General features: G+C 39.3%; 2 protein-coding genes across 2 annotated transcripts; both read right to left on the bottom strand.

The window, feature by feature from the left end:
• Positions 1–427: 427 nt before the first annotated feature.
• On the bottom strand, positions 428–2,670 carry LOC117933010 (heavy metal-associated isoprenylated plant protein 9). Its single transcript, XM_034854356.1, has 5 exons — positions 2,291–2,670; positions 1,977–2,164; positions 1,687–1,861; positions 1,506–1,596; positions 428–1,068 (listed from the first exon to the last, which is right to left on the bottom strand). Exons 1-5 carry the CDS (start codon positions 2,306–2,308, stop codon positions 605–607), a joined length of 936 nt encoding a protein of 311 aa, XP_034710247.1. The 5' UTR covers positions 2,309–2,670; the 3' UTR covers positions 428–604.
• Positions 2,671–6,956: 4,286 nt separating this feature from the next.
• On the bottom strand, positions 6,957–11,121 carry LOC117934189 (IAA-amino acid hydrolase ILR1-like 5). The gene is given in 6 exon segments (XM_034855829.1): positions 6,957–7,414; positions 8,944–9,072; positions 9,305–9,619; positions 10,464–10,589; positions 10,666–10,879; positions 10,881–11,121. Coding segments are annotated over 6 exon segments (1,275 nt in total). The 5' UTR covers positions 10,994–11,121; the 3' UTR covers positions 6,957–7,036.
• Between the last annotated feature and the right edge of the window lie 728 nt (positions 11,122–11,849).

Genomic DNA, 11,849 nt, shown 5'->3' with positions numbered 1-11,849 from the left:
CATGTGAATCCCACGTCTCTGATTTCTCAGGGAATCTCTATGCATCTCTATTATCCCATCCTTCCAATTGTAACGTGACATCCACAAAACTGGAACCTGCAGATCATGGTAGTTTTTAAGAATTCAGCAACTTACATAAGGTGCTAGATGACATACATGGTTTTGTTAGTTTATCTTGGCCTCTTGGGGTATGTGTTAGAGGGTTAAAGCTTTCTTTATTGCTCCACACGAGCTTTTATTTTTTTGAGGAAATCTGTTCGTCGATGGGAAAAGTATCATCCATCTTTTGATTAATTAAAGATGACAAATGCCTCTGTGACTTTTGCGATGTAGCAGGCACCTGATACACCACTTTCAGTGTCCATTGTGTTACATTCTTCTTTGGAGTTTATCATCATATTTGTTAAAGAATTATACCAAAAGGACAGCATGATAAATGGATCATGTATAGATTATTTAGTATATAATACATAAGATACAGAATGATAAATGGATCTGATACCATTCATTGACACTCTCCACCAAAGTCCTAAGTTCTCATCCCCAGGCAGTGTATTGAAATTACATCGTAGGATAATAGCTTAATTTACTAAGAAAATTTTGATTATGAGATGCAACAGGCATTGGGGTTCTCATCACTGAAGAGTTGGGGAGGTGGCATTCGCTCAATGACATAGAGCGGTTGATAGTAGTACATCATCCTCTTCATTGTTTCATCATCCATGGGGATCTCTCCAACTTTACCCTCTTCCTTGTTTTCACCACCCTTCTCTTCTTTGCTCTCATTATTTTCACCACCATTGCCTTCCTCACCTTTCTTTGCTTCTTCTGGTGGTTTGCCCTCCTCTGCTTTCTCTGCATTTTCCTCTTTCTTTTCTTCAGGCTTTGCTTCTTCAGCTGGCTTCTCACCCTCTTTGTTTTCCTCCTGCTTCTCGGGTTCAGGCTGTGGAACAATACGTGCTTGCTTTTTGGTGCGTCTGTATACATAATCAACAAGCCTGTCTGCATCCATGGTGCCAGTAACTGTGACTTTACTGGTACTCAGCTCCGTCTCCGCAGTCTGTACTCCTATATTGATTTCCACAAACATCATATATCAAGCACTGAATCATCATACAATCAGCAATAGGATGGTACAGTTACATCCCAGCTCAGTTTCTTAGAACTTCAAGAAATTCCCTTCTGGCCTACTTTCTTTCTCCTTTCTCAGAAAATCAGGACACACTAATCATATATTAGGAAACACCCTTTGGCCAATTAAGTTTATTAATCTCCATTGCCACCTTTCATTATTGTTCCATGAAGTTGGCCAGTCACAATCCCAGTGGCACGACACGTGTAGAGTCATCTAGGGACTCTGATAGAAAAGCCAAAAAAGTATGGAATAACCGAACCTATCCTGAATCTATTAGAATTAATAATCCTTTCTAATGGAATATTTCTGCTTATACACCTTTTTGATCGGTGCATACAGCGATTTGTAACCGATATAAGGTAGTACCTACCTCTCATTTTGAGAATCTTTCTCTTGAGTTGGGCAGCACAGGCCTCACAGTGCATGTTCACATTGAGTTCCACAGTTGTTAATCCACTAACCTGGAGAAAATGGAAAATGCCATCAAATCAGCAGGAGAATTTATTTTATTTTATTTTATTTTATTTTTCAAAGTAGTTGCTGCATGAAACCTGTGAACTAACAACTTCTGGCATGGGCTCTCCCTCAGCTTCAGGCAGAGGGGATAAGACTTTAGCTCTTCTCTTGGTTTTCTTCATTATCCTATTGCACACAGCTTGTGGTTCAACTATTCCCTTTATAGTCACCTGGTTTTGAGCCATATCAATCATAACCTCCTTGACTCCTGTAAATGATGACAACAATGACAAAGAATCAGGTAATGAGAGAGCTGTGAGAGAGCTGTGAGTGAGCTATATTCACGTGGACAGGAAGAAAAAGAGAGAGAGAGAGAGAGAGAGCTCTTATTTTCATGAGGGACCTCTCTATCTTCTTGGCACATCCCACACAATGCAAATCTACAAACAAGACAAATGGTAATGGTGGCTTAGGTTCCTCCTTCTGCTCCTCTGGTTTTTCTTCTTTCTTCTCCTCTGCTTTTTCCTCCTTCTTCTCCTCTGCCTCTGGTTTAACTTCAGCTGGAGCTTGTTCCTGCCCAGATAACATTATCAATAAAAGAAATCAATGCAGGACTGAATCATACATAAAAAAATAAGATCCACTGAAAAGAATGAAGTACTCAAGAAACAGAAAAATAATCCTAAAGCCCCATTTCACCTTAGCTTCTTCACCCATTGATTATTCTCTCAAACTGAGAAGGATTCAGTGAAAAATGAGGGAGAGGCCTGAGAAAAGAGAGGAGGCAGCTTTTATACGTAGAAGTCGGATTGTAATGGGTGGTGGGTTGTGCAGTTTTTATCATATAAAGCAACCACACTGATTCCAGAGCACATGCAACACCACTAACTGTTCTGGGTACCTATTACTTAACTATTTCTTTTGGAGTTGTTTTCAATCTCCAAGGCTGAGAAGAAGAGAAAGGGGGGGAATAACAACTGGGCAGGGTCGGCAGATTTATAGAGAGAAGAGAGGAGGGCTGATGAAGCCAAGCAAGAGAGAATGATACATATAATTAAGAAGGAAAGCACTCCCATCACCCACCAACTGGTAGATTTTACATTTTTGTTTATAAGGTTCCATGAGAATGTGGTCAAGTGGCAGACATGTGTGACGAGGTATCTAGGCAATCTAGAAGCCAAGTTTGTCCGTAAACTTAGAATGGATTTGGTGTGGGAGACACCACACATCTTCAATGACCAAAACCAAGTAGGTCAATTTTTCTGATTAAATCTAATGACCGACATCCATATTAGAGGAAATGGGTCATTATAAAATGATACCAGAACCAATCCCAAACTCCGATGTGACACTTTTTCTGCTTGATCTCATAAGAAATGTTTGTCTATCTGAGTGGTCATGTAATCATGTGGGATAGAACAAGGATGTTGTGTTTGCATTGGTTGTAATTGTATTTAGTAGAGTTCTTTTTACTATGTAAATATGTTTTAAAGTCGTGAGAGTTTATTAGGCTGGAGGCGGGTAACTCTTTTTATAAATATATTGCCAAAAGTAGCCTTATCATGTCTAGTACTAATAGCCTAGTGCTACATCCTTTCTATACAATTTAGTTGGAAAAGAAGGTATTTTAGTAACTTAGTAGCTGGGGTGAATGAAACTTGGGGATGCTAAAGGGGTTAGGGTTTTGCGTGTAAAGATCTGCATAGTAGAAAGTAGGGATCACATGGGTTGCTGCATTACCATTTAGATCACAAAGCTTAACCCTTTTTTTTCCCTTTTTCAATTGCTTTCCCTTGCTGCTCTTTTCGATAATTGGAAAGTTTTTCTGTTAGGCCTCTCTTTCTCATCAAGTGATTAGTTGTTCTTCAACATCAGATGGGTGGGATATTGTTTCCCTAAATATGAACTCTCACTACCATATACCAAACTGCAACCTACCCTCTACTTAACCATTTAGATTGACAAGCTACATTTCTCCTCCCCCTCAATCAAATCGAAACCAAAACTGCCCTTCAAAGGAAAATCTGAAAACTCATCCCCACCCTTTTGGTTTCTGGCTTTTGTCTCCAAAGTTTGATAGAGAAACTTACACCAAGAGAAGAAGAAACCCAACTCAATTTAGGTGTCAAACGTGGAAATGACTCAGCATGGGACAGTAACAAGCACCAACCATGAAAAGATTGGTCCAAGATCTCAACCACTAAGAAATCACCGACCAACCTCTCTCACAGCGTCCAGCCAAAAAGAAGTTAAACCCCAAAGCAAATTTCAAATTTGGTTGACCCCATGTAATATAACCTTCTCCCTTTTTGTATAATAAAGATTATACTGATGAGGGATTAGTGGGGTCATAGAGCTATATTGGATGTGAGGTTAGCTGCATCTTGATGCATCTGCTCAGTCTAGTTATTAGGAAAAAGAAATCATACTCAACCACCCATTACTCTTTTAGTTAATCTCCAATCACTAAAAACACTTAATTTTTTAGAACTAATGATTGAACAACTGCTAATTCCCACCAATAGAAGTGGCTATCATTCAGGTACATGGCTTGCAGTCACTGGCTTGAGAGATTACTTTAAGGGTTTTGCCTAACGTATCCAATTCAAAGAAAAATGAAGCCCCCATGAGATTCAATCCCTTTCTCTTCTTACAATCAAAAAGTGCATAAAAATCTAGGCGTAAAGGCAAGGATCTGACTCTATCTGGTCTATAAAAGTTCACAGGAGGAGCTTGTTTGGAACAGTTCCATTGAACATTAAGTGATCAGATCATTTTAGGTAGAACAGAACAGACTGATGTCTCTAATTCTTGACAACAGAGGTGGAGGGGGAAGGAAAAGAGCTATGAAATTCCCATATACGTGTTGAAACCGAAAGTTGAGAGAAGAAAGGAGTGAGCATTACAATGATGAGGCCCTGCAATTACATTGCATGAGTCATGTGTCTTGATTCTCTGTTGTGCTCTTTCGGTATTTCTTTAAGCAGGGAAACTTTTTAGCCATGCTCTTTATGCTTTCAGAGACCATTTAAATTCTCTATTTGCATGTTGAAAATCTTCTTATTCGGGTACTTGTAGCGAAAGGCAAAATTATTGGGCAAATAAGTATTGCAGGCACTGTTAGTACCTAATGAATTATGCTTCTTTGGTCTGTCCTATTAGGAATTATTGAGTATTTAAAACTATAGGAACATGGAAGCAGCATCAAAGTGGATTTGCTAAATATTTTCCGGTTCCAAAATCATGGAAAGGCACAAAGCCCGTCCTTGAAGGAGAAATAAAAAAAGAAAAAACAGAATCATTGAGGAAAGAAACACATAGAGGATTGTATGGGGGACAAGAAACATCATGAAATGGGGATCTCTTGTACATGCATCAAGCATGGTTGCTTTCTCAGTTCATTCACATACATTGCATGGATATTTTTACACATCTTCCTGGCCTGGAAAAAAGTATTTGAATGTTGTATTCCTAATCTTTCTGGTTTGTAATGCATTAGGTAGTGATCAATCTTCATAAAGGGGCACACTTCCCTCAATCATGAGTTTTTGATTCATCGGGTGAGGGGGGGCAGTTACCGGAAGACTAGAGAATGAATTTAGGCCAAGTTCAGAGGAAGGTTTAAGCTTTGAAAGACAAGAATGGTGTGCCACATGAAATGGAATCTAGTTGTAATGATCAATGAGAGAAAGACAGAGAGGACATGCCTTGTGTAGTGTAGTAGCAGAATGGGAGTCCCTCATGATCTATAATGAAATCTTTTACTTGAAAATACATATAGAGACAAGGTAAGGCTGGGGCCAGAGGAAAAGGGAGCCATCATTCTATGGATGCTTGGATGCAGTGTATACACGTAGGACTCATGGGGGGTGGGTCTTCTCTTGTCCTTGGGTTGTGGCCATGTCCACACCTTGTTGTAGCAGTCTATCTGTCTTTTTTTTTTTCTTTTTTAGGAAAATACCAAGGTATCACAGTGATACCTATCAAACTCCAAATCCGGACCATTAAATGTGTATGGTGAAATGTAGGTTATTGAATGAAGATACAAATAAATAAGACAAGAGAATAAGAGTACAAACAAATTAAGATCATAATACAAACAATGAGACTTATGTATATATAGCACTATCTGATTGATGATATCTTTTTGATACCTACTAAAAAACGCGTATTTCGATATCCTACCGAAAAAGTACAATTTGATACTGTAGCTAGACCTTTTTTCTTTTTCTGTCAAAATATGTACAGAGGCTTCCAAATGTCCTGACCCTAGGTACCCATCCAGAGTTGGGAGTCCAATTGCAGCTCAAGGGCGGTTCTGCTTTGCCTCCTGACCCTAGATTTAAAGCCTGCTGACTAAACAATGACACACCCACTTCAGTTTTGGTTATTGCATTGATGTGGTGAACCTGTCTTGAAGAATATGGGTCCATCTAGCTGTGGAGCAACCGAAAGCAAGGATAGGATAGGGTTTTAAATTTCTCAAGGAGGAGAAGCTAAGGAGAGAAAATTGGGTCCCCTCTTGATTTATGCTAGAGGGCTAGCTTACATAATTTCTCAACTAAATCAGGCTTTTGTCTAATGTGTCACACATCTTATCCCATCCATCGTCTTGAGTCAGTCTTTTCCGAATTTCTTTTCTAACTTCCTGATTTTTATACGTCTCTAACTTTGAGATCATAAACCAATCAAACACCTTTCTTTTCATCGGTAAATAATGAAATTTTATAAGCAAGCAGAAAAAAACACCGTACCAAAGTACATAGGAAACACCGAGTGGGTGTGAAAACACATCTAAAAAGAGGGAATGCAAAAGACAACTCTGCTTTCTTAGATGGCATAATCACCCTTTCCTTTATCTCGTCCCCTCAAATAGTCAATCTCATTAATTTTAATCCTAGTCATAAAATCATTTCATTAAGGATTAGCCTTTTTATGAAAAAACTTTTTATTTCTATTACCCTCCTTAGATTTCTACCTCCATGAGCCATGAGGCTTCTTTAGCCCACCTATGATACTCCTCCCTTGCTATCCTACTTGCTTTAATCCCCTTATAAGAAAAGGGCATCCTCCCTCTCCTTGGAGTCCCCAAAACCCTCTTCATTAAAGGCTAATTCCTTCCTAATTGAAGCATTATCCAACACCTCTTTGTTCCAATTTTCAAAATCTGGTTTCAACATTTTCACCTTCACAGCAGGATGAAGGCATAAGAGCCTCTAAAATCATACCCCATCCACCACCCTTTAAGCAAGTCTTTGAAGTCTGCCTCCTTCAACCACATATTTTCGAACTTGAAAGGGGTAGAGCCTCTTCTGATCCCTCCACATTGCACACACATCAATTAAATGAAAAAGGAAAAAATATCTAAATCAATATTTTCTTAGACACATTCATATACTTACTGCATATACAAAACCAGGGGTTCTCCAGTTTCCTCTGAAAATATTAAGATAGAATGGGATTTTGGTGCTCATCCAGATACATCTCATCTATAGCAGTGTGAAGTGCTGCCCCAATTGGAAGGACAGCCTCATCAAGAAAGAAGTGAGAGGAGTGGAGGGGATGAACAGAACCCACTTGCTCATTTCTAACTCCAATGCCAAACATGACTCCAGGGATCACTTCTTGGTAGAAGGCAAAGTCCTCACTTGCCATCACCTTGTTAGCTACCTGGGTATTCTCAGGACCAAGCAGGAGTTTCCCAACCCTCAGCACATGCTGATGCATGACCTCGTCGTTAACAACCGCTGGAAGAAGGTAATCTTCTTCTGTTCTGTAAAAATACGCATTACATCGGTGTACAGCTGCCTGCCCTTCAATAACCTGCAGCAAGCTTCATATGTGAACTAGCAGCTTACTCATCTAAATTGTTTGTTCTTTTGAGAGAAACTACTAGTTGATTTCTTCAATGAATAGAAATCCATCCAATATGAGAAAAGTAGAATATAATGGCAAAGATTAATCCCTGGGAAACTCAAAAACAGTCTCTAAATGCAACAATTTACCAACAGCTAAGTATGCAGCTTGAAAAACTAAGGCAAAGAATTGTGGGAACTGTTAGGAAGTGTCCCAAATTCTTAATTAGTATAGATTCCTTTTTGTAAAGAATATTATATAGAATATTTCTAGGTTGATATATTATTGTAATATTAGACTTCCTTATAGAATAAGGAAGGTTGTTGGAAATATCTCTATTAATATTCTAGGTCATGAGGAGAAAAAGTTATGAGATGGAGATGGGCCTGTAGAGACTATACAAGGTGGATAGAGATGTGAGGAAGAACGGGAGGTACTCGGTGGAGCGAGATGGCTCATAGTAAGGTATGGATACAAGGAGTGGGGAAACATGGGATGTTTCGGGAACCCAATAGTTGTATCTGGTTCTGTCCTCTGTAATATTCTCTATTGTATAGTGGAATCATTATCTCTCATCCGTAGACGTAGGCATGGTTGGCCGAACCACGTTAAAACCTCGTGTACCGTAGAATATTATATAGAATATTTCTAGGTTGATATATTATTGTAATATTAGACTTCCTTATAGAATAAGGAAGGTTGTTGGAAATATCTCTATAAATATTCTAGGTCATGAGGAGAAAAAGTTATGAGATGGAGATGGGCCTGTAGAGACTATACAAGGTGGATAGAGATGTGAGGAAGAACGGGAGATACCCGGTGGAGCGAGATGGCTCATAGTAAGGTATGGATACAAGGAGTGGGGAAACATGGGATGTTTCGGGAACCCAATAGTTGTATCTGGTTCTGTTCTCTGTAATATTCTCTATTGTATAGTGGAATCATTATCTCTCATCCGTGGACGTAGGCATGGTTGGCCGAACCACGTTAAAACCTCGTGTACCGTATGTGTGATTGTTTTATCTTTGTGTTCTTGAACTAACATTGTTGGCATCAAAGCTTTCGCTGGCACTACAGGAACTGGAAGGATGCTTTGCCTCATTGCTTACTTCTACAACTCTATGGCTTCATCACACAAAATATAGCCATGCCAATAGGGTTTAGGGTTTCGGGTTTAGGATATACTGAGGGCAAGTAAAAAATGAAAAAAAAAAGATACAAAATTGAGTTGTAAATTTATGATTTATTTTCAGCTGATTTTCAGGGGTTCACAAGGGAAACTGGCGTAAGTTTGAGAAACAAAATCACCACCAGAAAACCGATAAACTAAAAGGAGTTACTCAAGGGAGTGTCTATTCAACAGACAAGCCAAAGGAAGGTGCGTTAAATCAATCAAACCATTGTTTGGACTGTGGACATGAAGGACCAGTCTTTACCTCTAATATTTTGAGGAGAAATGAAAGGCAATAGTGACAAAGTTCAGAATTGGTGCATACCTCTTTCACTCTCTTCTGGAGTTGTTTCAAGCCTTCCGTGGTATGACTCCTTAAGCTTCCTCCAGGCACAACATATGATGGAGTTAGATTCAGTGTTGTCCCTCCTTTGACAGAAGTAACAGACAGTACCTTCCATAGAAAAACTAAGCATTAGCATTAAGACACATCAGAAAATATTCTACATGTTCACATTTCCCATAGACCTCATTTTTTCAAATGAGCAAGTAATAATCATGAAGGATTGTTTTAGAAATCACTCAGACTTGAATAAAATTTGCCTTAAGGCTCCTTCAAAGGGTTCAAGCAAATGTCTCCAGCCATGTTTATAGGTACCAAAAAGACAGATAAAATAGGAACATACTTGGCTGTCCAGGGGATCTAATTCCCTTGAGATGAGCTGTTGCAATGCTAAAATTGATAATGATGCTGCAAGTATTGGATCCACATTAGTGTGGGGTTCTGCAGCATCCCCACCTTTCCCTTCTATTCTTGCTTCAAAGGTGCACACTGCAGCCAGGAGAGGCCCTGAACGAGACGCGATCCTGCCTGTGGGTTTTTCATGAGAAACATGCATTCCAGATATAGCTTCAGCATCACCAAGAGCACCTTCCTTGATCATTTCAAGACCACCCAAACCTCCCTCCTCAGCTGGCTGGAAAAGAAGTCTCACAGTTCCCTTCAATACAAAATAAGGGGAAGTTACGAAATTCCATCTGTGGTATACCAGATTAATTTAGATAAGTACCTTAAAAAAAATTCTGCATGGGCATATAAATCAAAGTAGTTAGCTAGAGAGAAAGAGTGAATTACTCAACCAATCAAAACTTGAATGAACCTATAGCTTCTGTAGTAACACTTAGCACCCAGGAGAGTTTAATTTTCTGATGCATTGCCATTGAACTTACTAGTAGGTAAATGAAGGAGAGGGAGAGAGAAGAGATTCTCTCATACCGTGAATATGCTGTCATTACATAAGAATAGGGGTTTCAAGCTGAGAGAACAAAATAAGACCAAGAAACAAAGAAAGAGGGCTAATGACAATTTCCTGCAAAGATACTATCCATTTTGTGCTATGAGTAAGGCAATGCAACTGCTACTTCCACCTCTTAATTGATATATGGCACCAAGAACAAAAGTTCAGGGGCAAGAGGAGCCATTTTCCTCTCTTTGTTCTAATCCAGAAAGAGGCATGGACTATATGGTTCCACTGAAGTAAAGCATTTTTAATATCTATTTAGCTTCCTTCATTCCATCAGACTCAAAGAATCAATGAAATAACTTCTCTACCAAAACACAACAGAAGAATCATTTTATGATGAAAATAGAATCAATAGCCATTTTTTGTTGTGTTCTCAGAGGCTGGCTATACACACAAACATTCAATCAAATAAACACTAAGCTAAAGCCCAATAGATGGTTTCACAACCTTCAATTCACACATGAACATCAAGGCATTCACTTCCAAGTTCAAAAACAATCATCTGAGAAAAAAAAATTTCAAGTATTCTACAGACTCCAACCTTAAGTTTATGCTTCCTTTGATTAAGCAACTTGGCAGCACCGAGCAGCATAGTGGTGTGGGCATCGTGTCCGCACCCATGCATTTTCCCATCAATCTTGCTCTCATGCTCCCACTCAACAAGCTCCTAAAAACCATAAAAGCAAATCAAAACAAAACCATCCAACCAAATTCTCAATCTAACTCAAAACTGATGTGGGTACCTGCAGAAGGAGAGCATCCATGTCAGCTCGAAGAGCCACAACTGGGCCAGACCCAGTGCCAATTTCTGCTACAATGCCAGTCTTGGCAAGTGGGTGCGTGCAGGAGATGCCCAGTTTGTCGAGTTCTCCACGAATAAGAGCACTGGTATTGTATTCTTCGAATTTGAGCTTTGGGTTTTCATGGATTTTCCTCCTTATTGAGACTAACCACTCTGTCTTTCTTGGCTGAGCTCAAAATTTGGGTTGTAGAGCTCTCCTCCTTCAAGCAGAGGCATGCCTCCAACAGAAGCAAAAGAAGCAGAACATGGGCAATCGAATCACAACCCATCTTTTTTTTTTCTTTTTCTTTAATCTCCTTATGGCAACAACTATGAAATCAGAATGAAAACAAAGAAGAGTGGATCAGTGATTGAATTGATTGCTTTTATGTAGAGAAAACAGAGCCAACCAAAGCATCCACGATGGAAAGCATGAAATTGAGTCTGTTTGACCTTTTTTAGTATGTGCGTCAACCATGATCAATATATCATTTTTATTTTTGGATATATATATATATTGATGAAAAATCAGGATTGATCAACAGACTTGGTCTGAGAAAAAGACAGGAGGTGCTTTATAAATGAAAAAAAAAAAGGGGGGGGGGGGGGGGGGGGGGGGGAAGGGGGAATCTAAGGTGCATCCAACGGGTCCAACCAGCAACCAATGATGTAGACATTGTCAACGGGTCCAACCAGCAACCAATGATGTAGACATTGTCCAATAGAAATCATCCATTGGATCATTCAATACTACACGATATGAATGCAAACCCAAGAAAATAAAGAAAAATAGAGACTCCGCAATTTTGCTGCATTGAAAATAACTACGCTATTGTTATTCTCTTTTTATTGGATTATATCGGAGGAGGGATCAAAAACTGCTAATTCACATAAATCCATCAAACCAAAACTACTCATTTAATGGGTGTCACAATAGCTCTATTTGCGGTATTCATATCTGTAGGGGATTTCCCCGTGTGACCACGTGGCAGGCCACCTTGGCATCCTTATACCTCTATTCGGACGAATATAACCAGATCCGAATATCCAATCCGGATTGGAAGTACCAGTAGCCAGTTACACGATATTCCTCTAAAAACTATGCAATGCACTTCGAATAGGTTTCCTGACCAACTCCCACGAGTA

Source organism: Vitis riparia, chromosome 16 (assembly GCF_004353265.1).
Source record: "Vitis riparia cultivar Riparia Gloire de Montpellier isolate 1030 chromosome 16, EGFV_Vit.rip_1.0, whole genome shotgun sequence".
NCBI classification, from domain to species: Eukaryota; Viridiplantae; Streptophyta; class Magnoliopsida; order Vitales; family Vitaceae; genus Vitis; species Vitis riparia.
The sequence above is the reverse complement of the archived record's forward strand: the minus strand, read 5'-3'. Positions and strand labels throughout refer to the sequence as shown.

What these genes read in the sequence shown, in the direction of transcription:
- LOC117933010 (XM_034854356.1), bottom strand. An exon ending in AGGTCCCTCATGAAAATAAG is followed by an intron (nt 1,862 to 1,976) that starts AGCTCTCTCTCT and finishes GTCATCATTTAC; the next exon opens with AGGAGTCAAGGAGGTTATGA. An exon ending in AAAGATTCTCAAAATGAGAG is followed by an intron (nt 1,069 to 1,505) that starts GTAGGTACTACC and finishes AAATCAATATAG; the next exon opens with GAGTACAGACTGCGGAGACG.